This window comes from Macaca mulatta, chromosome 3 (genome assembly GCF_049350105.2).
Source record: "Macaca mulatta isolate MMU2019108-1 chromosome 3, T2T-MMU8v2.0, whole genome shotgun sequence".
NCBI classification, from domain to species: domain Eukaryota; kingdom Metazoa; phylum Chordata; class Mammalia; order Primates; family Cercopithecidae; genus Macaca; species Macaca mulatta.
The window spans coordinates 93,153,782-93,180,883 of record NC_133408.1 but is presented as its reverse complement, the minus strand read 5'-3'; the positions used below and the strand labels follow the sequence as shown (position 1 = coordinate 93,180,883).

Sequence of the window (27,102 nt, the reverse complement as noted above, 5' to 3'; positions counted from 1 at the left end):
AAATATAAGAGGAGGGCTACATTTCTAATAATGGTAAGCAAAGGAATTTGAACCAACCTTCCCACTAAGAACTAGAATGTGTAGGAAAAATATAAATATATAAATAAAAATATTTTTAAAATATGTATAAATGCCACAGATTATTAACAAAGCAAGTGAGGAATTAAAAAGATAGATGGCAATCTATAGCGATGAGCATGACGTTTTGGGCCACTTTTCTCCCAGAGGTATCTGCCAATTTCAACAGAGGCAGATGCCTGCCAGCTGAGAGGCAGCTGGGAGACCAGCAAGCTGAGCAGGCATTTCAGCAGATTCAGCAGTCAGAGTGCACCAAGAAGGGTGCTTTAGTTTGGGGTTTCAAAGGGCCATACTATAATAGTGAACCAGAAATCAAGCAGCCCTCAGAAAGACTGAAATCCATCTATGGATCATCTCAATCTGATTGCATGAAGGTGGTTCAAGATTAATTAGTTCTTTTGACTTGCCTCTCCAATTTTTGATGTATAATGTCCAGCACCAAATCAAAAATAACCCAGCATAGATGAAGATAAGACACTATCACTAACACAACAGAAACAGATTCAGAAAAGATTTATATCAGGGATCAGCACATTTGTTATATAAAATGCCAGATAATAAATATGTTATGCTTTGTTGGTCACATACAGTCTCTTGTATATTCTTTTTCTATTTTTGTTCTATATCCCTTTAAATATATAAAAACTATTCTTAGCTTGGAGATCACTCAAACACTTGTCTGGTGCAATCAGATATGTCTTTAAACTATGCTTCAAATGTTCAAGGAAATAACTGATAGGATTGAAAATTCCAGGAGAGCACAGAAGTCATAAAAAAAATTGGGCTAGCCATGGTGGCTCACGCCTATAATCCCAGCATTTTGGAAGCCCAGATAGGAGGACTGCTTGAGCCCAGGAGTTCAAGAGCAGCCTGGGCAAGATGGTGCTACCTCATCTCTACAAAAAATTAAAAAATTAGCCAGATGTGGTGGCACAATGAACTAAGTTTAACCTTAATCTATGAAACACACAATTAAGAATAAAATCTTAAAGTACACCCAGAAGATAACATTGAATTATCCCTCTGTAAGCATGAAACGTACAAATACAAACAAAACTATATACATTAGTAAAGAAAAATAAAAGCCTAGTATATATCCAGAGAATGGCTAGAAAATCATTACAGCAATATCAAACTTACCCAAAGAGCTTTTTTTTTTTTTTTGGAACTGAGTCTCACTCTGTCACCCAGGATGGAGTGCAGTGGCGCGATCTCAGCCCACTGCAACATCTACCTCCCAGGTTCAAGCAATTCTCTGCCTCAGCCTCCCAAGCTGAGATTACAGGAGCCTGCCACCATGCCCGGCTAATTTTTTTGTATTTTTAGTAGAGACGTGGTTTCACCATCTTGGCCAGGATGATCTTGAACTCCTGACCTCACGATCTACCCGCCTCAGCCTCCCAAAGTTCTGGGATTACAGGCATGAGCCATCGTGCCTGGCCCCAAAGAGCTGCTTAGTTTCATCAGTACCACTGGATTAATAAATGTGCTTGCAATGAAGTGCTGCTCATTAAAAATCGATTCTACTCTGTTGGCATTTGCAAATAATGAAAACCATAGAATAATGTCCATGTTATAACCTGAAAGGAGCCAACTATTATGAAGTAAAGCGGAGGGAATACTTTAAACATGCAGCACCAACTAAGCTGGGGTTATAATTTCATTCTTTGTAGGCTATTGGCAGCAAGAGACTCTTGGCAGAATTTCTCACTTCCAATATAGAGTATTATTATTATCATCAGTATTTATTATGCAGGAAGGAGCTCTGATGGAAAATCTTAGTATCATGAAATTTCCTCAAAATTCTCCATTTACTCTCTGCTTCCCCAGTTCAGTTTCTTGGTACTAGTTACGTAGCTGCTTTAGAAACAGGATATGGGCTCAGCTCCCTTAAGCAATGATGAGCTTTATGACTAAAGCTCGCAGAAATGGTGCCAGGTAAAATTCTGCACCACAGACAAAACAGCCAACATTTAGCTGGATTAGAAGCAGAACGTCCTGCTGTGAAGAGTAGGATTGGCCCTTAGAATGCTGTGTAGCTTGGCACCCAGAATGATCACCAGGACAAAAGGAAAATCTATAGGTAGATATATACAGATATTATCTCAAACACCAAAAATAACATTTGTGAATAAAAATAATAGAAAAACTCTTTCACATGTTGAGCCTTAAAACCTGTCAAACTAACTAATACAGTAAAAGAATGTGGAATTATATTATTTCATAAAAATCATACCTTTATGTAAACTTTATTCCCTATTTTGAAAATCTTTTAGGGCATAAATGTAACCATATTTAAAAATTTCTATGGAAACAACCAAGGACATCTTGCATTCAACTTAATTAATATATCCAAAGGAATATAAATCATTCTATTACAAAGATACATGTGTTTGTTGCAGCACTATTGATAATAGCAAAGACATGGAATTAACACAAATGCCCATCAGTAACAGACTGGATAAAGAAAATATGGTACATATACACCATGGAATACTATGCAGCCATAAAAAGGAACGAGATCAGGTCCTTTGCAGGGACATGAATGGAGCTGGAGGCCATTAGCCTCAGCAACAGGAACAGAAAACCAAACACCACATGTTCTCACTTATAAGTGGTTGCTGAACAATGAGAATACATGGACACAGGGTGGGGAACAACACATGCTGGGGCCTGTCGGGGGATGGGGTGGGGAGAGCATTAGGAAAAACAGCTAATGCATGCTGGGCTTAATACCTAGGTAATGGGTTGATAGGTGCAAAAACCACCATGGCATACATTTACCTATGTAACAAACCTGTACATCCCACACATGTACTCCAGAACTTAAAATAAAAATAAAAATTAATTTAAAAAATCATCTTACCTGTGTAAAAAGTATAAACTGAGCAAATTGCCAGGGAAGCATAAAAGCCACATTGGAAAGACAGAGTGCAATGAAGGGCCTTCTATCATTGCTCGAGGTCCTTAATAGAGAGAATTGATACCAATAAGTTTCACCCTAAAAACAGGCTGTCATTAAAAAGAAAGACTAATTGCAAAATGATAAAATCTAAATTATTCCATTACCTTTACTATAATACAACAAAATATAGTTAACTTTTTAAAGCATACTAAAAAGAACTTGAAATACTTCATGCCTTGCATGAAGCAATCAAAATTAGAGTTTTAAAAATAACATCGTAATTTCCCACTAAATATTTTAAATACAAAAGCTCATCTTCCTCTACATACGCATGACATTAGAAATTTAATACTCCAGCAAGGAGGTCAGAAAATAGGACATGGCACTGCCCCTGCACACCTCAACATGCTTCTCCTGTATGTGCAGCAACAACTTTATATACCACCACTTTTATGTTTCAAAATACATTGAAGAGAAATGTTAAGTGCTGACAAAGTAATAAGTTAACAACTATGGGAAAAATTTGAGGAAAAGGAATCTTAAAAAATTAAAAAATCATTCTAGAATTCAGTTGAAGTGTGTGGAAGTTTAAATTGTCCATTCTCCATTACTGATATGTATTGGGAACCAGTATCTTTTACCACAGAGAATTACAATAACTTTTAGACATGAAAAAAGAAACACAAATGTTTTATATAAATAATAAAACTGTAACTGTTCCTTTTATAAATGCTATGTTGGATTTTGATGAATCTTTGTACAATCGTATATAAATTTTCAAAAACAAAATTCTAAATGTTCATATTGTTTACTGTTATCATAAAATACTCATTATGTACTTTGTAATCTTAAATTTTTCAAACAAAAATTACTTTTGACTAAGATACAGAGTATATAGCACATGCCCTCAATGATACAACCCTAAATATTCTAATTAAGACATTTTATTCCATGAAACCCCTGACTGACCAGACTGATATTACTTCAAAAAAAATAAAAATAACCCACCTTCCTAGAAAATAAACTGGGAGTGAATAGCAAAGGGTGATGAAGAATGGGCAGCTTCCATCACCTAATCTTTGAGAGAAGGCAAAGTGTACAGCAAAGATACAGAAATCTGAATGAGGAGGAGGTTCCTAAATCCAAATTCAACCCCAGAATATACTCGTCAGGTTGGTAAGAAATCAGAAGTTAGCCTGCTCCATTCTCAAGGTTTGTGCCACCCCAGTACACTACTATTTACCACTCTTCAATTAGCTTTATATGAGTGCCACAAATAGTTGCATGGATGTGTGCACCAGTGGTACTTTTAAATACATATAACTGGCTGGGCACAGTGGCTCACGCCTGTAATCCCAGCACTTTGGGAGGCCGAAGCGGGCGGATCACTTGAGGTCAGGAGTTTGAGACCAGCCTGGCCAACATGGTAAAACCCTGCCTCTACTAAAAATACAAAAATTAGCTGGGGGTGGTGGTGTGCACCTGTAATCCCAGCTACTTGGGAGGCTAAGGCAGGAGAATCGCTTGAACCCGGGAAGCAGAGGTTGCAGTGAGCCGATTGTGCCACTGCACTCCAACCTGGGTGACAGAGCAAGACTTCATCTCTAAATAAATAAATAAAAATTTATGTATGTGTGGATGATTCATAAATTTACTGTTTTAAAAAACAAGGAAGACAAACAAATGAGTTTTATATAAGGCAGAATCTGCCAGGGACTAGTAGGTGAAGAATGGGGTCCTCTGGGAGTTTGGAGGAGATAGTGATCATTATTTCATTCAGTGAGAGTTCTCATTAGTATTCTATCAAACTTATTTCTCTGATAAGGCTATTTATACTACTACCACTTACGGGGTTTTTTTGTTCATTTCTCAGACCTCTTAAATATCTAAAATGCTTATAAATGTAATCCCTACAAAAAAAAGTGTATCCAAAAAAAAAAAAAAACTTTGAAATGAAACTGGTTGTCCTGTTGGAAACATTGGTTGTTCAGAAATGCTTCATAAATAAGAGAATATATGTACTCCTTATGCATCTAACTCCGCATTTCCCAAATTCGTTTGCACACAGAACACTTTTTTCATGACACATTCATCAAAACCACAGGTTAGAAAACAATGTCAGAGTACCTAAACTCTGAAAATGTAATTGTTTCTCAAAAACTTTTGAATCTTGGCAAACTATATACAAACACATACCTTTTGGTTTTTTAAAACATAATGTAGTTATTTAAAACCTGTAGCCTACTCTTAAATGGGAGAGCAATTTTTACATGGCAATTTTGAATTATTTTCTTAAATCTATACTCAATACTTTTAAAATAACTAAAAAATGGTCTAAATTTAGTAATTACAACTTCATAGATTGAAGTATATATCTATAATATATATATATTTACATTTTTTTAGAGGGGGTCTCGCTCTGTTGCCCAGGCTGGAGTGCAGTGGCACAATCTCAGCTCACGGCAACCTCTGCCTCCTGGTTCAAGCAATTCTCCTGCCTCAGCCTCCCAAGTAGCTGGGATTACAAATGCACACCACTATGCCTGGCTAATTTTTGTATTTTAGTAGAGATGAGGTTTCACCATGTTGGCCAGGCTGGTCTCGAACTCCTGACCTCAAGTGATCCGCCCACCTTGGCCTCCCAAAGTGCTGAATTGAAGTATATTTTTAAAAACTTAAATTATAATTTATTTTCCTTTGTTTTATGAATCAAAGTTACCTGAGAATCAAAGTTAAAATATACATCTGAAGTACAAGGAATGGATAGGAAAAACTTTCACGGAGAGGTGGTGTCCACATCACACGGGTGGCCTGAAATCAACAAAATGCCCACTTTACATCATGTTTACTACAACAAACATATTTAAAAACCAGGGGTGAGTGTGTTTTAGTAATTTTAATACTAGGCTCACTATATCCCATTTCTGAGTGTCTGGCATAGCTTCTCAGTTTTTGAAGCTCTCTTAACACATGAGGCCATTAAGTAGAGAGCAATTAACTACCATGTCCAGAAACCAGCAACAAATATATCAGACTGAGCAAAAGGAAACCCAAGGGACAAATAAGATTGTATGTATAAGAGTTGTGAGAATTCTGTGACTGACCAACTAGATCCACAGTCCAGTCCTGCAGGTATGATCCTGGCATATGATCCTGGCATCCTAGGCTTTGGGTTATATGTATGCCAAGACAAATACCTAAACAAATGTCACCTAGGTAATTCGCAAGCACCAAGAGAGTTTCTACATAACAAGTTTGAATGAATATAAATACACACTTCGAATAGCTAAGATTGCCTCAGAATTTGTAAAATGTAACTTAAAAAAGGGTAAGTATATATTTTAAAAACAACTAGAAGTATTTGGGAACCACAAATGTGATGCATGTAATGAAATATTAAATGTTCATACAAACTTTAAAATGACTTCTAAGACATATGGGTCAGAGTATTAGAAAAATTTTCCATCAAAAATTCTGAAATTCTAGAAAGAATGTGAGCTCTTATTACTTTCCAAGAGTGTTAAAAGTTATTGCTCCTCTTCCAAGATCCCAAAATTGTAAATGTTGTAAGAGGAATTATGATACATATAAGAAAGTCAACTTATACCAAGTTTCCTGGCACACTCAAAGAAAAAGCTTTGTCATTATATCAGCACATTGTTGAATGACAATGCATTTGTTTGCTTAAAATTAATATATATAAGGATTTTATGTATAATTTTTATGATTCCTTTATCTAACTGATTTTTAAAAATTAACCCAACAGCAATGGATAAAAGTACTTCTACCCTGGCCGGGCATGGTGGCTCATGCCTGTAATCTCCAGTACTCTGGGAGGCCAAGGTGGCTGGATCACGAGGTCAGGAGTTCAAGACCAGCCTAGCTAACATGGTGAAACCCCATCTCTACTAAAAATACAAAAATTTAGTTGAGCATGGTGGCACATGCCTGTAATCCCAGCTACTCAGGAGGCTGAGGCAGGAGAATTGCTTGAACCCAGGAGGCAGAGGTTGCAGTGAGCTGAGATCACGCCACTGCACGGCACTCCAGGCTGGGAAACAGAGCAAGACTCCATCTTGAAAAAAAAAATGTACTTCTACCCTATGTAACCTGTGTCATAACATAAAATATTTTGCTCCCAAGAGCTAATAGTCAGAATCTCTCTGTTTTTCATTGCCATATCCTCAGCATCTAACAGAGCATGGACGTGGTATGTACTCAATATTTTGTTGAATGAATCCATCATATTTGAAATAAGCTTCTATGAGCTCTTTTTTAGGTAGACTATGTTTCATTGGGCTGAATTAGTAAGTTAATGTCTATTTTGAATTCAGCATTTTGCATTACTGAACAGACACCATGACGTAACAGAAAGAAGTGAGGGAGCAGGTGGCAGCGTCTTAACCATGTCCTTGCTGTCAGGCAAGTTTCAGTTAGACAAGATGAATAAGTTCTAGAGATCTGCTGTACAACATTGTGTTAGTACTGTAGTGTACACTGAAAAATCTGGAATGAGGTTCCAAGATGGCCAAATAGGAACAGCTCCAGGCTACAGCTCCCAGAGTGAGCGACTCAGGAGATGGGTGATTTCTGCATTTCTAACTGAGGTACTGGGTTCATCTCACTGGGGCATGTTGGACAGTGGGTGCAGGACTGTGGGTGCAGCCCACCAAGCGAGAGCTGAAGCAGGGCAGGCATCGCCTCACCCGGGAAGTGCAAGGGGTAAGGGAATTCCCGTTCCTAGCCAAGGGAAACTGTGACACACACCACCTGGAAAATTGGGTTACTCCCACCCTAATACTGTGCTTTTCCAAGGGTCTTAGCAAATGGCACACCAGGAGATTACATCCCGCACCTGGCATAGAGGGTCCCACGAACATAGGGCCTCCCTCATTGCTGGCACAGCAGTCTGAGATCTAACTGCAAGGCAGCAGCAAGGCTTGGGGAGGGGCGCCCGCCATTCCTGAGATTTGAATAGGTAAACAAAGCAGCCTGGAAGCTCGAACTGGGTGGAGCCCACCACAGCTCAAGGAGGCCTGCTGGCCTCTGTAGACTCCACCTCTGGGGACAGGGCATAGCCAAACAAAAGGCAGCAGAAACCTCAGTACATTTAAATGTCCCTGTCTGACAGCTTTGAAGAGACTAGTGGTTCTCCCAGCACAGAGTTGGAGATCTGAGAACGGACAGACTGCCTCCTCAAGTGGGTCCCTGACCCCCGAGTAGCCTAACTAGGAAGTACCCCCAAGGAGGGGCAGACTGACACCTCACACGGCTGGGTATCCCTCTGAGATGAAGCTTCCAAAATGATCAGGCAGCAACATTTACTGTTCAGCATTATTCACTCTGCTGCAGCCTCTGCTGCTAATACCCAGGCAAACAGGGTCTGGAGTGGACCTCCAGCAAACTCCAATAGACTTGCAGCTGGGGGTCCTGACTGTTAGAAGGAAAACTAACAAAAAGAAAGGACATCGACACTAAAACCCCATCTGTACGTCACCATTATCAAAGACCAAAGGTAGATAAAACCACAAAGATGGGGAACAGAGTACAAAAGCTGACAATTCTAAAAATCAGAGCGCCTCACCCCCTCCAAAGAAATGCAGCTCTTCACTAGCAACAGAACATAGCTGGATGGAGAATGACTTTGACGAGAGAAGAAGGCTTCACATGATCAAACTTCTCCGAGCTAAAGGAGGAAGTTTGAACCCATCACAAAGAAGCTAAAAACATTGAAAAAAGGTTAGACAAATGGCTAACTAGAATAACCAATGTAGAGAAATCCTTAAATGACTTGATAGAGCTGAAAACCATGGCATGAGAACTACATGATGCATACACAAGCCTCAGTAACCGATTCAATCAACTGGAAGAAAGGGTATCTGTGACTGAAGATCAAATGAATGAAATGAAGTGAGAAGACAAGTTTAGAGAAAAAAGAGTAAAAGATATGTACAAAGCCTGCAAGAAATATGGGACGATATGAAAAGACCAAATCTACGTCTAATTGGTATACCTGAAAGTGACCGGGAGAATGGAATCATGTTGGAAAACACTCTTCAGGATATTATACAGGAGAAATTCCCCAACCTAGCAAGGCAGGCCAACATTCAAATTCAGGAAATACAGAGAGCATCACAAAGATACTCCTCAAGAAGAGCAACTCCAAGACACATAATTGTGAGATTCACCAAAGTTGAAATGAAGGAAAAAAAGTTAAGGGCAGCCAGAAAGAAAGGTCGGGTTACCCACAAAGGGAAGCACATCAGACGAACAGTGGATCTCTTGGCAGAAACTCAACAAGCCAGAAGAGAGTGGGGCCAATATTCGACATTCTTAAAGAAAAGAATTTTCAACCCAGAATTTCATATCCAGCCAAACTAAGCTTCATAAGTGAAGGAGAAATAAAATCCTTTACAGACAAGCAAATGCTGAGAGGTTTTATCCCCACCAGGCCTGCCTTACAAGAGCTCCTGAAGGAAGCACTAAACATGGAAAGGAACAACCAGTACCAACCACTGCAAAAACATGCCAAAATGTAAAGACCATCGATGCTAGGAAGAAACTGCATCAACTAATGAGCAAAATAACCATCTAACATCATAATGACAGGATCAACTTAGCACATAACAATATTAAGCTTAAATGTAAATGGACTAAATGCTCCAATTAAAAGACACAGACTGGAAAGTTGGATAAAGAGTCAAAGCACACCCATCAGTGTGCTGTATTCAGGAGACCCATCTCACGTGCAGAGATATGCATAGGCTCAAAATAAAGTGATGGAGGAAGATCTACCAAGCAAGCGGAAAACAAACAAACAAAAAAGCAGGGGTTGCAATCCTAGTCTCTGATAAAACAGACTTTAAACCAACAAAGGTCAAAAGAGACAAAGAAGGCCATTACATAATGGTAAAGGGATCAATTCAACAAGAAGAGCTAACTATCCTAAATATATATGCACCCAATACAGGAGCACCCAGATTCAAAAAGCAAGCACTTAGAGACTTGCATAGAGACTTAGACTCCCACATAGTAATAATGGGCAACTTTAACACCACACTGTCAACACCAGACAGATCAACAAGATAGAAAGTTAACAAGGATATCCAGGAATTCAACTCAGCTCCGCACCAAGCAGACCTAATTGACATCTACAGAACTCTCCACCCCATATCAACAGGATGTATATTCTTCTCAGCACCACATTGCACTTATTCCAAAATTGACCACATTGTTGGAAGTAAAGCACTCCTCAGCAAATGTACAAGAACAGAAATTATAACAAACAGTCTCTCAGACCACAGTGCAATCAAACTAGAACTCAGGATTAAGAAACTCACTCAAAACTGCTCAACTACATGGAAACTGAACAACCTGCTCCTGAATGACTACTGGGTACATAATGAAATGAAGGCAGAAATAAAGATGTTCTTTGATACCAATGAGAACAAAGACACAACATACCATAATATCTGGGACACATTTAAAGCAGTGTGTAGAGGGAAATTTATAGCACTAAATGCCCACAAGAGAAAGCAGGAAATATCTAACATTGACACCCTAACATCACAATTAAAAGAACCAGAGAAACAAGAGCAAACACATTTAAAAGCTAGCAGAAGGCAAGAAATAACTAAGATCAGAGCAGAACTGAAGGAGAAAGAGACACAAAAAAACCCTTGAAACAATCAATGAATCCAGGAGCTGGTTATTTGAAAAGATCAACAACATTGATAGACTGCTAGCAAGAAAAATAAAGAAGAAAAGAGAGAAGAATCAAATAGAAGTAATGAAAAATGATAAAGGGGATATCACTACCGACCCCACAAAAATACAAACTAACATCAGATAATTCTATAAATACCTCTATGCAATAAAACTAGAAAACCTAGAAGAAATGGATAAATTCCTGGACACATACATCCTCCCAAGACTAAACCAGGAAGAAGTTGAATCCCTGAATAGACCAATAACAGGCTCTGAAATTGAAGCAATAATTAATAGCCTACCAACGAAAAAAAGTCCAGGACCAGACAGATTCACAGCCAAATTCTACCAGAGGTACAAGGAGGAGCTGATACCATTCTTTCTGAAACTATTCCAATCAATAGAAAAAGAGGGAATCCTCCCAAACACATTTTATGAGGCCAGCATCATCCTGATACCAAAGCCTGGCAGAGACACAACAAAAAAAAGAGAATTTTAGACAAATATCCCTGATGAACGTTGATGCAAAAATCCTTAATAAAATATTGACAAACCGAATCCAGTAGCACATGAAAAAGCTTATCCACCATGATCAACTGGGCTTCACCCCTGGAATGCAAGGCAAGTTCAACATATGCAAATCAATAAATGTAATCCAGCATATAAACAGAACCAAAGACAAACACCACATGATTATATCAATAGATGCAGAAAAGGTCTTTGACAAAATTCAACAGCCCTTCATGCTAAAAGCTCTCAATAAATTTGGTACTGATGGAACGTATTTCAACATAATAAGAGCTATTTATGACAAACTCACAGCCAATATCATACAGAATGGGCAAACCTGGAAGCATTCCTTTTGAAAACGGGCACAAGACAGGGATTCCCTCTCTCATGACTCCTATTCAACGTAGTGTTGGAAGTTCTGGCCAGGGCAATCAGGCAAGAGAAAGAAATAAGGGGTATTCAGTTAAGAAAAGAGGAAGTCAAATTTTCCCTGTTTGCAGATGACATGATTGTATATTTAGAAAACTCCATCGTCTCAGCCCAAAATCTCCTTAAGCTGATAACTTCAGCAAAATCTCAGGATACAAAATCAATGTGCAAAAATCACAAGCATTCCTATACACCAATAACAGACAGATAGAGAGCCAAATCATGAGTGAACTCCAATTCACAATTGCTTCAAATAAAATAAAATACCTAGGAATTCAACTTACAAGGGATGTGAAGGACCTCTTCAAGGCGAACTACAAACCACTGCTCAATGAAATAAGAGGACACAAACAAACGGAACATTCCATGCTTATGGATAGGAAGAATCAATATTGTGGAAATGGCCATACTGCCCAAGGTAATTTATTGATTCAATGCCATCCCCATCAAGCTACCAATGACTTTCTTCACAGAATGGGAAAAAATCTACTTTAAGGTTCATATGGAACCAAAAAAGAGCCCGCATTGCCAAGACAATCCTAAGCCAAAAGAACAAAGCTGGAGGCATCACACTACCTGACTTTATACTACAAGGCTACAGTAACCAAAACAGCATGGTACTGGTACCAAAACAGAGATACAGACCAATGGAAAAGAACAGAGCCCTCAGACATAATACCACACATCTACAACCATCTGATGTTGACAAACCTGACAAAAACAAGAAATGGGGAAAGGATTTCCTATTTAATCAATAGTGCTGGGAAAACTGGCTAGCCATATGTAGAAAGCTGAAATTGGATCCCCTCCTTACATCTTACACAAAAATTAATTCAACATGGATTAGAGACTTAAATGTTAAACCTAAAACCATAAAAACCCTAGAAGAAAACCTAGGCAATACCATTTAGGACATAGGCATGGGCAAGGACTTCATGACTAAAACACCAAAAACAATGGCAACAAAAGCCAAAATTCACAAATGGAATCTAATTAAACTAAAGAGCTTCTGCACAGCAAAAGAAACTACCATCAGAGTGAATAGTCAACCTACGGAATGGGAGAAAAATTTTACAATCTACCTATCTGACAAAGGGCTAATATTCAGAATCTACAAAGAACTTAAACAAATTTACAAGAAAAAACCAAACAACCCCATCAAAAAGTGGGCAAGGGATATGAACAGATACTTCTCAAAAGAAGACATTTATGCAGCCAACAGACACATGAAAAAATGCTCATCATCACTGGCCATCAGAGCAATGCAAATCAAAAACCACAATGAGGTAACATCTCACACCAGTTAGAATGGCGATCATTAAAAAGTCAGGAAACAACAGGTGCTGGGGAGGATGTAGCAAAATAGGAACACTTTTACACTGTTGGTGGGACTGTAGACTAGTTCAACCATTGTGGAAGACAGTGTGGCAATTCCTCAAGGATCCAGAATTAGAAATACCATTTGACCCAGCCATGCCATTACTGGGTATATACCCAAAGGAATATAAATCATGCTGCTATAAAGACACATGCACACATGTTTATTGCGGCACTAATCACAATAGCAAAGACTTGGAACCAACCCAAATGTCCATCACTGACAGACTGGATTAAGAAAATGTGGCACATACACCCATGGAATACTATGCAGCCATAAAAAAAGATGAGTTTATGTCCTTTGTAAGGATATGGAAGGAGCTGGAAACCATCATTCTCAGCAAACTATTGCAAGAACAGAAAACCAAACACCGCATGTTCTCACTCATAGGTGGAAATTGAACAGTGAGAACACTTGGACACAGGAAGGGGAACATCACACACTGGGGCCTCTCATGGGGTGGGGGAGGGAGAAGGGGTAGCATTAGGAGATATACATAATGTAAACGACGAGTTAATGGGTACAGCAGACCAACATGGCACATGTATACATATGTAACAAACCTGCACTTTGTGCGCATGTACCCTAGAACTTAAAAGTATTAAAAAAAAACAATAATCAGAAAAAAATATGTTAAGAGGGCAGATCTCATGTTACTTATTCTGACCATAATAAAAAAGTTGAATATATATGTTATATGTATAATATATATGTTTTCATAAAATACAACTAATTTTATAATTTATAAAATATAAATTAATATATATGTGAGGTTTTAGAGGCAGACAGACATAGAATGGGAAATCCAGCTTCATCATGTAGTAAATGGGGCATGTGGATAAGTAACTTTGTGTAAATTTAAATTTCATACCTTGTATGGTGAGGCTACCACCACCCACAAATAAAGTTTAGTGGGAATAAGTCAGATAATATGCACGATATGATTCAACTCAAGAAGTACAGTATTTCCTTTTCTCTGCAGAATATATGTATATATTTACTAAAAACAAGGCAAGAGATTTCATGTTTGAAATTTTACCTATTTAAACATTTCAATCAACATGATTTAAAAATCAACTTATAACACATGGGTCTTTAAAATATTGTGAAGTCATAAGTAGTAATCAATTATATATTGTTTTGATGAGTATATTTCCTTGTTCCTCTACAGCCTCTTCTATTTCTTAAAAATTGCTTTCTAGAAAACAAACCTCTCCATGGTTGAAAAAGAAGCACAGTACTGTAATAACACCTCCTAGTTGAGTCCCACTGCAAAAAAAAAATAATAATAATAGAGTATACAATCAAAATTCATGTAAAATATAGTGAGTTTTTCACAAAATTACCTCAGAATTTAAAATCATAGTTTTCTATATGTAAGACATAATAGTACTAAACCATACCCATGTGGTTGTTTAAATTCTGAATGTACAATTCTAAAAAGTATACCTATAAATTAATCTCAATTTTATAATTTATTATAGCTAAAATACTTTCTAAATAAAATACACAAGGTGTGAACATAAATTTTTCTTTTTTTTGAAACTGAGTCTTGCTCTGTTGCCCAGGCTGGAGTGCAGTGGCGAAACCTCGGCTCACAGCAACCTCCGTCTCCTGGGTTCCAATGATTCTCCTACCTCAGGCTCCCGAGTAGCTGGGATTACAGGTGTGTGCCACCATGCCCAGCTAATTTTTTTACTTTTAGTAGAGATGGGGTTTCACCATGTTGGCCAAGCTAGTCTCGAACACCTGACCTCGTGATCCACCCACCTTGGCCTCCCAAAGTGCTGGGATTACAGGTGTGAGCCACTGCGCCCGGCCACATAAAGTCATTTTTAAGAAACAAGCTAGCACTTTAGAGTCTAGATCATATCGTTTGAATACTCTGAATAAAAGCAAATTTTTATCTTTTGAAATTGGATTTAAGGGACTGAGATATGAAGACAAGAGTCTAACAGTTTCATGTAGCATTAACTTAGAACTGTCTAAACTACTACAAATGTTCTTTACTTGAATCCCAGAGAAGCAATAATGCAGAATACAAAAATCAGATGAAAGATAAAAATCATTTCTTTTGTTGTTCTTGTTTTGTTTTTTTGCTGTTTTTTGTTTTTGTTCTTCTGAGACAGTCTCACTCTGTCACCCAGGCTGGAGTGCAGTGGCGCGATCTTGGCTCACTGCATCCTCTGCCTCCCCAGTTCAAGCCTATTCTTCTGCCTCAGCCTCCTGAGTAGCTGGGATTACAGGCACATGCCAGCACACCTGGATGATTTTGGTATTTTTAGTAGAGATGGGGTTTCACCATGTTGGCCTGGCTGGTCTCAAATTCCTGACTTCAAGCGATCTGGCTGTCTTGGCCTCCCAAAGTGTTGGGATTATAGGCGTGAGCCACCGTGCCTGTCCAAAAACCATTTCTTATTCATGATCACAAATTGCCTTTTTGTGATCATGTCTGTGTATGAGAATGCAGATGCTCAATCCCACATCTGTGTAGTGTTTCTAGGCTTCCATTTATCTTCCCTCCACACACCACTTCCCTAGTCTAGCACATTCTAAGCACCATGAGGAAAAGGACAGGTTCTTTATCTGTCTTGTTCATTACTGGATCCCCAGCTTCTCACTCGGAAGATTAATAAATATTGGTTGAATTAATGAAGAAAGAAAGAAAGAAAACAACAGAGGAAAGCTAGTGGGAAATGATTTACCATTTAATAAAGCTTCACACAGAAAATCCAAAGGATGAACTTCACAGAGGAAGAAATTGAAAGAAAGAAGGTGTGAGCAGCAAAGACCAATTGTACATGGAGGAATTGGGGACATGTGGATAAATCAAAGTAAGATTTGACAACAGAAATAATAATCACGCAGCTGTGAGGGGTAACAGGAGTACTAAATGATAGTAATAACATGTAAGATAGGAGAGGATGGAGAGAGGTTCCAAGATGGCCAAATAGGAACAGCTCCAGTCTACAGCTCCCAGCGTGAGCAACACAGAAGATGGGTGATTTCTGCATTTCCAACTGAAGTACTGGGTTCATCTCAATGGGGCTTGTCCAACAGTGGGTGCAGCCCACAGAGCAGGGTGGGGCATCATGTCACCCAGGAAGCACAAGGGGTTGGGGAATTCCCTTTACTAGCCAAGAGATGTGTGACAGACGGTTCCTGGAAAATACAGACACTTCCACCCTAATACTGTGCTTTTCCAATGGCCTTAGCAAATGACATACCAGGAGATTATATCTTGCGCCTGGCTGAGAGGGTCCTGTGCCCATGGAGCCTCGCTCACTGCTAGCAGAGCAGTATGAGATCGAACTGCAAGGCGGCAGTGAGGCTGGGGGAGGGGCGTCTGCTATTGCTGAGGATCGAGTAGGTAAACAAAATGGCTAGGAAGCTCGAACTGGGTGGAGCCCACTGCAGCTCAAGAAGGCCTGCCTGCCTCTGTAGACTCCCCTTCTGGAGGCAGGGCATAGCTGAACAAAAGGTAGCAGAAACTTCTGTAGACTTAAACGTACCTGTCTGACAGCTTTGAAGAGAGTAGTGGTTCTCCCAGCATGGAGTCTGAGATCTGAGAATGGACAACTGCCTCCTCAAGTGGGCCCCTGACCCCTGAGTAGCCTAACTGGGAGACACCTCCCAGTAGGGGCCAACTGACACTTCATACAGTCGGGTACCCCTCTGAGATGAAGCTTCCAGAGGAACGATCAGGCAGCAACATTTGCTGTTCAGCGATATTTGCTGTTCTGCAGCCTCCGCTGGTGATACTCAGGAAAACAGGGTCTGGAGTGGACCTCCAGCAAACTCCAACAGACCTGCAACTGAGGGTCCTGACTATTAGAAGGAAAACTAACAAAAAGAAAGGACACCCACACCAAAACCCCATATATACGTCACCATCATCAAGACCAAAGGTAGATAAAACCACAAAGATGGGGAGAAACCAGAGCAGAAAGGCCAAAAATTCTAAAAATCAGAGCACCTCTTCTCTTCCAAAGGAATGCAGATCCTTGCCAGCAATAGAACAAAGCTGGATGGAGAATAACTTTGATGAGTTGAGAGAAGAAGGCTTCACACGATCAAACTTCTCCAAGCTAAAGGAAGAAGTTCGAACCCATCACAAAGAAGCTAAAAACATTGAACATTGAAAAAAGATTAGATGAATGGCTAACTAGAATAAACAGCGTAGAGAAGACCTTAAATGACCTGATGGAGCTGAAAACCATGGCATGAGAACTACGTGACACATACACAAGCTTCAATAACTGATTCGATCAACTGGAAGAAAGGGTATCAGTGACTGAAGATCAAATGAATGATGTGAAGCAAGAAGTTTAGAGAAAAAAGAGTAAAAAGAAATGAACAAAGCCTCCAAGAAATATGGGACTATGTGAAAAGACCAATCTATGTCTGATTGGTGTACCTGTAAGTGACCAGGAGAATGGAACCATGTTGGAAAACACTCTTCAGGATATTATACAGGAGAAATTCCCCAACCTAGCAAGGCAGGCCAACATTCAAATTCAGGAAATACAGAGAGCGCCACAAAGATACTCCTCGAGAAGAGCAACTCCAAGACACATAATTGTGAGATTCACCAAAGTTGAAATGAAGGAAAAAAGTTAAGGGCAGCCAGAGAGAAAGGTCGGGTTACCCACAAAGGGAAGCACATCAGACGAACAGTGGATCTCTCGGCAGAAACTCTACAGCCAGAAGAGAGTGGGGCAAATATTCGACATTCTTAAAGAAAAGAATTTTCAACCCAGAATTTCATATCCAGCCAAACTAAGCTTCATAAGTGAAGGAGAAATAAAGTCCTTTACAGACAAACAAATGCTGAAGAGAGTTTGTCCCCACCAGGCCTGCCTTACAAGAGCTCTTGGGGGCGGAGCAAGATGGCCGAATAGGAACAGCTCCAGTCTCCAACTCTCAGCGCGAACGACACAGAAGACCGGTGATTTCTGCATTTTCAACTGAGGTACTGGGTTCATCTCACTGGGGAGTGCCGGACGATCGGTGCTGGTCAGCTGCTGCAGCCCGACCAGCGAGAGCTGAAGCAGGGCGAGGCATTGCCTCACCTGGGAAGTGCAAGGGGGAAGGGAATCCCTTTTCCTAGCCAGGGGAACTGAGACACACAACACCTGGAAAATCGGGTAACTCCCACCCCAATACTGCGCTTTAAGCAAACAGGCACACCAGGAGATCATATCCCACACCTGGCCGGGAGGGTCCCACGCCCACGGAGCCTCCCTCATTGCTAGCACAGCAGTCTGTGATCTACCCGCAAGGCAGCAGCGAGGCTGGGGGAGGGGCGCCCGCCATTGCTGAGGCTTAAGTAGGTAAACAAAGCTGCTGGGAAGCTCGAACTGGGTGGAGCTCACAGCAGCTCAAGGAAACCTGCCTGTCTCTGTAGACTCCACCTCTGGGGACAGGGCACAGTAAACAATAACAAACACAGCAGAAGCCTCTGCAGACGCAAATGACTCTGTCTGACAGCTTTGAAGAGAGCAGTGGATCTCCCAACACGGAGGTTGAGATCTGAGAAGGGACAGACTCCCTGCTCAAGTGGGTCCCTGACCCCTGAGTAGCCTAACTGGGAGACATCCCCCACTAGGGGCAGTCTGACACCCCACACCTCACAGGGTGGAGTACACCCCTGAGAGGAAGCTTCCAAAGCAAGAATCAGACAGGTACACTCGCTGTTCAGAAATATTCTATCTTCTGCAGCCTCTGCTGCTGATACCCAGGCAAACAGGGTCTGGAGTGGACCTCAAGCAATCTCCAACAGACCTACAGCTGAGGGTCCTGACTGTTAGAAGGAAAACTATCAAACAGGAAGGACACCTACACCAAAACCCCATCAGTACATCACCATCATCAAAGACCAGAGGCAGATAAAACCACAAAGATGGGGAAAAAGCAGGGCAGAAAAGCTGGAAATTCAAAAAATAAGAGCGCATCTCCCCCGGCAAAGGAGCGCAGCTCATCGCCAGCAACGGATCAAAGCTGGATGGAGAATGACTTTGACGAGATGAGAGAAGAAGGCTTCAGTCCATCAAACTTCTCAGAGCTAAAGGAGGAATTATGTACCCAGCGTAAAGAAACTAAAAATCTTGAAAAAAAAGTGGAAGAATTGATGGCTAGAGTAATTAATGCAGAGAAGGTCATAAACGAAATGAAAGAGATGAAAACCATGACACGAGAAATACGTGACAAATGCACAAGCTTCAGTAACCGACTCGATCAACTGGAAGAAAGAGTATCAGCGATTGAGGATCAAATGAATAAAATGAAGCGAGAAGAGAAACCAAAAGAAAAAAGAAGAAAAGAAATGAACAAAGCCTGCAAGAAGTATGGGATTATGTAAAAAGACCAAATCTACGTCTGATTGGGGTGCCTGAAAGTGAGGGGGAAAATGGAACCAAGTTGGAAAACACTCTTCAGGATATCATCCAGGAGAACTTCCCCAACCTAGTAGGGCAGGCCAACATTCAAATCCAGGAAATACAGAGAACGCCACAAAGATACTCCTCGAGAAGAGCAAGACACATAATTGCCAGATTCACCAAAGTTGAAATGAAGGAAAAAATCTTAAGGGCAGCCAGAAAGAAAGGTCGGGTTACCCACAAAGGGAAGCCCATCAGACTAACAGCAGATCTCTCGGCAGAAACTCTCCAAGCCAGAAGAGAGTGGGGGCCAATATTCAACATTCTTAAAGAAAAGAATTTTAAACCCAGAATTTCATATCCAGCCAAACTAAGTTTCATAAGTGAAGGAGAAATAAAATCCTTTATAGATAAGCAAATGCTTAGACATTTTGTCACCACTAGGCCTGCCTTACAAGAGACCCTGAAGGAAGCACTAAACATGGAAAGGAACAACCGGTACCAGCCATTGCAAAAACATGTCAAAAGGTAAAGACCATCGAGGCTAGGAAGAAACTGCATCAACTAACGAGCAAAATAACCAGTTAATATCATAATGGCAGGATCAAGTTCACACATAACAATCTTAACCTTAAATGTAAATGGACTAAATGCTCCAATTAAAAGACACAGACTGGCAAACTGGATAAAGAGTCAAGACCCATCAGTCTGCTGTATTCAGGAGACCCATCTCACACGCAGAGACATACATAGGCTCAAAATAAAGGGATGGAGGAAGATTTACCAAGCAAATGGAGAACAAAAAAAAGCGGGGGTTGCAATACTAGTCTCTGATAAAACAGACTTTAAACCATCAAAGATCAAAAGAGACAAAGAAGGCCATTACGTAATGGTAAAGGGATCAATTCAACAGGAAGAGCTAACTATCCTAAATATATATGCACCCAATACAGGAGCACCCAGATTCATAAAGCAAGTCCTTAGAGACTTACAAAGAGACTTAGACTCCCAAACATTAATAATGGGAGACTTCAACACTCCACTGTCAACATTAGACAGGTCAACGAGACAGAAAGTTAACAAGGATATCCAGGAATTGAACTCATCTCTGCAGCAAGCAGACCTAATAGACATCTATAGAACTCTCCACCCCAAATCAACAGAATATATATTCTTCTCAGCACCACATCGTACTTACTCCAAAATTGACCACGTAATTGGAAGTAAAGCACTCCTCAGCAAATGTACAAGAACAGAAATTATAACAAACTGTCTCTCAGACCACAGTGCAATCAAACTAGAACTCAGGACTAAGAAACTCAATCAAAACCGCTCAACTACATGGAAACTGAACAACCTGCTCCTGAATGACTACTGGGTACATAACGAAATGAAGGCAGAAATAAAGATGTTCTTTGAAATCAATGAGAACAAAGATACAACATACCAGAATCTCTGGGACACATTTAAAGCAGTGTGTAGAGGGAAATTTATAGCACTAAATGCCCACAAGAGAAAGCAGGAAAGATCTAAAATTGACACTCTAACATCGCAATTAAAAGAACTAGAGAAGCAAGAGCAAACACATTCGAAAGCTAGCAGAAGGCAAGAAATAACTAAGATCAGAGCAGAACTGAAGGAGATAGAGACACAAAAAACCCTCCAAAAAATCAATGAATCCAGGAGTTGGTTTTTTGAAAAGATCAACAAAATTGACAGACTGCTAGCAAGACTAATAAAGAAGAAAAGAGAGAAGAATCAAATCAACGCAATAAAAAATGATAAAGGGGATATCACCACCGACCCCACAGAAATACAAACTACCATCAGAGAATACTATAAACACCTCTACGCAAATAAACTGGAAAATCTAGAAGAAATGGATAATTTCCTGGACACTTACACTCTTCCAAGACTAAACCAGGAAGAAGTTGAATCCCTGAATAGACCAATAACAGGCTCTGAAATTGAGGCAATAATTAATAGCCTACCAACCAAAAAAAGTCCAGGACCAGACAGATTCACAGCTGAATTCTACCAGAGGTACAAGGAGGAGTTGGTACCATTCCTTCTGAAACTATTCCAATCAATAGAAAAAGAGGGAATCCTCCCTAACTCATTTTATGAGGCCAACATCATCCTGATACCAAAGCCTGGCAGAGACACAACAAAAAAAGAGAATTTTAGACCAATATCCCTGATGAACATCGATGCAAAAATCCTCAATAAAATACTGGCAAACCGGATTCAGCAACACATCAAAAAGCTTATCCACCATGATCAAGTGGGCTTCATCCCTGGGATGCAAGGCTGGTTCAACATTCGCAAATCAATAAACATAATCCAGCATATAAACAGAACCAAAGACAAGAACCACATGATTATCTCAATAGATGCAGAAAAGGCTTCTGACAAAATTCAACAGCCCTTCATGCTAAAAACGCTCAATAAATTCGGTATTGATGGAACGTACCTCAAAATAATAAGAGCTATTTATGACAAACCCACAGCCAATATCATACTGAATGGAAAAAACTGGAAAAATTCCCTTTGAAAACTGGCACAAGACAGGGATGCCCTCTCTCACCACTCCTATTCAACATAGTGTTGGAAGTTCTGGCTAGGGCAATTAGGCAAGAGAAAGAAATCAAGGGTATTCAGTTAGGAAAAGAAGAAGTCAAATTGTCCCTGTTTGCAGATGACATGATTGTATATTTAGAAAACCCCATTGTCTCAGCCCAAAATCTCCTTAAGCTGATAAGCAACTTCAGCAAAGTCTCAGGATACAAAATTAATGTGCAAAAATCACAAGCATTCTTATACACCAGTAACAGACAAACAGAGAGCCAAATCAGGAATGAACTTCCATTCACAATTGCTTCAAAGAGAATAAAATACCTAGGAATCCAACTTACAAGGGATGTAAAGGACCTCTTCAAGGAGAACTACAAACCACTGCTCAGTGAAATAAAAGAGGACACAAACAAATGGAAGAACATACCATGCTCATGGATAGGAAGAATCAATATCGTGAAAATGGCCATACTGCCCAAGGTAATTTATAGATTCAATGCCATCCCCATCAAGCTACCAATGAGTTTCTTCACAGAATTGGAAAAAACTGCTTTAAAGTTCATATGGAATGAAAAAAGAGCCCGCATCTCCAAGACAATCCTAAGTCAAAAGAACAAAGCTGGAGGCATCATGCTACCTGACTTCACACTATACTACAAGGCTACAGTAACCAAAACAGCATGGTACAGGCACCAAAACAGAGATATAGACCAATGGAACAGAACAGAGTCCTCAGAAATAATACCACACATCTACAGCCATCTGATCTTTGATGAACCTGAGAGAAACAAGAAATGGGGAAAGGATTCCCTATTTAATAAATGGTGCTGGGGAAATTGGCTAGCCATAAGTAGAAAGCTGAAACTGGATCCTTTCCTTACTCCTTATACGAAAATTAATTCAAGATGGATTAGAGACTTAAATGTTAGACCTAATACCATAAAAATCCTAGAGGAAAACCTAGGTAGTACCATTCAGGACATAGGCATGGGCAAAGACTTCATGTCTAAAACACCAAAAGCAATGGCAGCAAAAGCCAAAATTGACAAATGGGATCTCATTAAACTAAAGAGCTTCTGCACAGCAAAAGAAACTACCATCAGAGTGAACAGGCAACCTACAGAATGGGAGAAAATTTTTGCAATCTACTCATCTGACAAAGGGCTAATATCCAGAACCTACAAAGAACTCAAACAAATTTACAAGAAAAAAACAAACAACCCCATCAAAAAGTGGGCAAAGGATATGAACAGACATTTCTCAAAAGAAGACATTCATACAGCCAACAGACACATGAAAAAATGCTCATCATCACTGGCCATCAGAGAAATGCAAATCAAAACCACAATGAGATACCATCTCACACCAGTTAGAATGGCGATCATTAAAAAGTCAGGAAACAAGAGGTGCTGGAGAGGATGTGGAGAAATAGGAACACTTTTACACTGTTGGTGGGATTGTAAACTAGTTCAACCATTATGGAAAACAGTATGGCGATTCCTCAAGGATCTAGAACTAGATGTACCATATGACCCAGCCATCCCATTACTGGGTATATACCCAAAGGAGTATAAATTGTGCTGCTATAAAGACACATGCACTCGTATGTTTATTGCAGCACTATTCACAATAGCAAAGACTTGGAATCAACCCAAATGTCCATCAGTGACAGATTGGATTAAGAAAATGTGGCACATATACACCATGGAATACTATGCAGCCATCAAAAAGGATGAGTTTGTGTCCTTTGTAGGGACATGGATGCAGCTGGAAACCATCATTCTTAGCAATCTATCACAAGAAGAGAAAACCAAACACCGCATGTTCTCACTCATAGGTGGGAACTGAATAATGAGATCACTTGGACTCAGGAAGGGGAACATCACACACAGGGGCCTGTCATGGGGAGGGGGGAGGGGGGAGGGATTGCATTGGGAGTTATACCTGATGTAAATGACAAGTTGATGGGTGCAGCACACCAACATGGCACAAGTATACATATGTAACAAACCTGCATGTTATGCACATGTACCCTACAACTTAAAGTATAATAATAATAAATAAATAAATAAATAATAAAAAAATAAAAAAAATAAAAAGAAACTACCATCAGAGTGAACAGGCAACCTACAGAATGGGAGAAAATTTTTGCAATCTACTCATCTGACAAAGGGCTAATATCCAGAACCTACAAAGAACTCAAACAAATTTACAAGAAAAAAACAAACAACCCCATCAAAAAGTGGGCAAAGAATATGAACAGACATTTCTCAAAAGAAGACATTCATACAGCCAACAGACACATGAAAAAATGCTCATCATCACTGGCCATCAGAGAAATGCAAATCAAAACCACAATGACATACCATCTCACACCAGTTAGAATGGCGATCATTAAAAAGTCAGGAAACAACAGGTGCTGGAGTGGATGTGGAGAAATAGGAACGCTTTTACACTGTTGGTGGGATTGTAAACTAGTTCAACCATTATGGAAAACAGTATGGCGATTCCTCAAGGATCTAGAACTAGATGTACCATATGACCCAGCCATTCCATTACTGGGTATATACCCAAAGGATTATAAATTATGCTGCTATAAAGACACATGCACACGTATGTTTATTGCAGCACTATTCACAATAGCAAAGACTTGGAATCAACCCAAATGTCCATCAGTGACAGATTGGATTAAGAAAATGTGGCACATATACACCATGGAATACTATGCAGCCATCAAAAAGGATGAGTTTGTGTCCTTTGTAGGGACATGGATGCAGCTGGAAACCATCATTCTTAGCAAACTATCACAAGAACAGAAAACCAAACACCGCATGTTCTCACTCATAGGTGGGAACTGAACAATGAGATCACTTGGACTCAGGAAGGGGAACATCACACACCGGGGCCTATCATGGAGGGGGGGAGGGGGGAGGGGGGAGGGATTGCATTGGGAGTTATACCTGATGTAAATGACGAGTTGGTGGGTGCAGCACACCAACATGGCACAAGTATACATATGTAACAAACCTGCACGTTATGCACATGTACCCTACAACTTAAAGTATAATAATAATAAATAAATTTAAAAAAAAAAAACAAAAAAAGAGCTCTTGAAGGAAGCACTAAACATGGAAAGGAACAATCGGTACCAGCCACTGCAAAAACATGCCAAAATGTAAAGACCATTGATGCTAGGAAGAAATTGCATCAACTAATGAGCAAAGTAACCAGCTAACATCATAATGACAGGATCAACTTAGCACATAACAATATTAAGCTTAAATGTAAATGGGCTAAATGCTCCAATTAAAAGACAAAGACTGAAAAAGTGGATAAAGAGTTAAGACCCATCAGTGTGCTGTATTCAGGAGACCCATCTCTCGTGCAGACACACGCATAGGCTCAAAATAAAGGGATGGAGGAAGATCTACCAAGCAAATGGAAACAAGCAAAAAAAGCAGGGGTTGCAATCCTAGTCTCTGATAAAACAAACTTTAAACCAACAAAGGTCAAAAGAGACAAAGAAGGCCATTATATAATGGTAAAAGGACCAATTCAACAAGAAGAGCTAACTATCCTAAATATATATGCACCCAATACAGGAGCATCCAGATTCATAAAGCAAGCACTTAGAGACTTGCATAGAGACTTAGACTCCCACACAATAATAATGGGCAATTTTAACACCACACTGTCGACATTAGACAGATCCACAAGGCAGAAAGTTAACAAGGAACTCAGCTCCAAACCAAGCAGACCTAATGGACATCTACAGAACTCTCCACCCCACATCAACAGAATATATTTCTCAGCAGAATATTCTTCTCAGCACCACATCGCACTTATTCCAAAATTGACCACATTGTTGGAAGTAAAGCACTCCTCAGCAAATGTGAAAGAAGAGAAATTATAACAAACAGTCTCTCAGACTGTGGTCTGCAATCAAACTAGAACTCAGGATTAAGAAACTCACTCAAAACTGCTCAACTACATGGAAACTGAACAACCTGCTCCTGAATGACTACTGGGTACATAACGAAATGAAGGCAGAAATAAATATGTTCTTTGATACCAATGAGAACAAAGACACAACATACCATAATATCTGGGACACATTTAAAGCAGTGTGTAGAGGGAAATTTATAGCACTAAACACCCACAAGAAAAAGCAGGAAATATCTAAAATTGACACCCTAACATCACAATTAAAAGAACTAGAGAAGCAAGAGCAAACACATTCAAAAGCTTGCAGAAGGCAAGAAATAACTAAGGTCAAAGCAGAACTGAAGGAGATAGAGACACAAAAAAACCCTTAAAAAAATCAATGAATCCAGGAGCTGGTTATTTGAAAAGATCAACAACATTGATAGACCACTAGCAAGACTAATAAAGAAGAAAAGAGAGAAGAATCAAATAGAAGTAATGAAAAATGATAAAGGGGATATCACCACCAACCCCACAGAAATACAAACTACTGTCACAGAATACTACAAACACCTCTACGCAAATAAACTAGAAAATCCAGAAGAAGTGGATAAATTCCTGGACACATACATCCTCCCAAGACTAAACCAGGAAGAAGTTGAATCCCTGAATAGACCAATAACAGGCTCTGAAATTGAGGCAATAATTAATAGCCTACCAACCATAAAAAGTCCAAGACCAGATGGATTCACAGCTGAATTCTACCAGAGGTACAAAGAGGAGCTGGTATCATTCCTTCTGAATCTATTCTAATCAATAGAAAAAGAAGGAATCCTCCCTAACTCATTTTATGAGGCCAACATCATCCTGATACCAAAGCCTGGCAGAGACACAACAAAAAAAGAGAATTTTGGACCAATATCCCTGATGAACATCAGTGCAAAATTCGTCAATAAAATACTGGCAAACCGGCTCCAGCAGCAAATCAAAAAGCTTATCCACCACGATCAAGTTGGTTTCATCACTGGAATGCAAGGCTGGTTCAACATACACAAATCAGTAAACATAATCCAGCATATAAACAGAATCAAAGACAAAAACCACACGAGTATCTCAATAGATGCAGAAAAGGCCTTGACAAAATTCAACAGCCCTTCATGCTAAAAACTCTCAATAAAATAGGTATTGATGGGACGTATCTCAAAATAATAAGAGCT

At 39.7% G+C, this 27,102-nt stretch overlaps 1 protein-coding gene across 1 annotated transcript in view; it reads right to left on the bottom strand.

The window, feature by feature from the left end:
• Window positions 1–27,102, bottom strand: part of LOC699789 (putative C-mannosyltransferase DPY19L2) — a 118,157-nt gene that overhangs the window by 59,374 nt on the left and 31,681 nt on the right. Inside the window, exons 7-9 of the mRNA XM_028845868.2 lie at window positions 14,219–14,276; window positions 5,703–5,794; window positions 2,945–3,044 (exon numbers count right to left, since the gene is read on the bottom strand). Coding sequence (XP_028701701.2) covers window positions 2,945–3,044; window positions 5,703–5,794; window positions 14,219–14,276 — 250 coding nt within the window. The remainder of the gene's footprint in view (window positions 1–2,944; window positions 3,045–5,702; window positions 5,795–14,218; window positions 14,277–27,102) is intronic.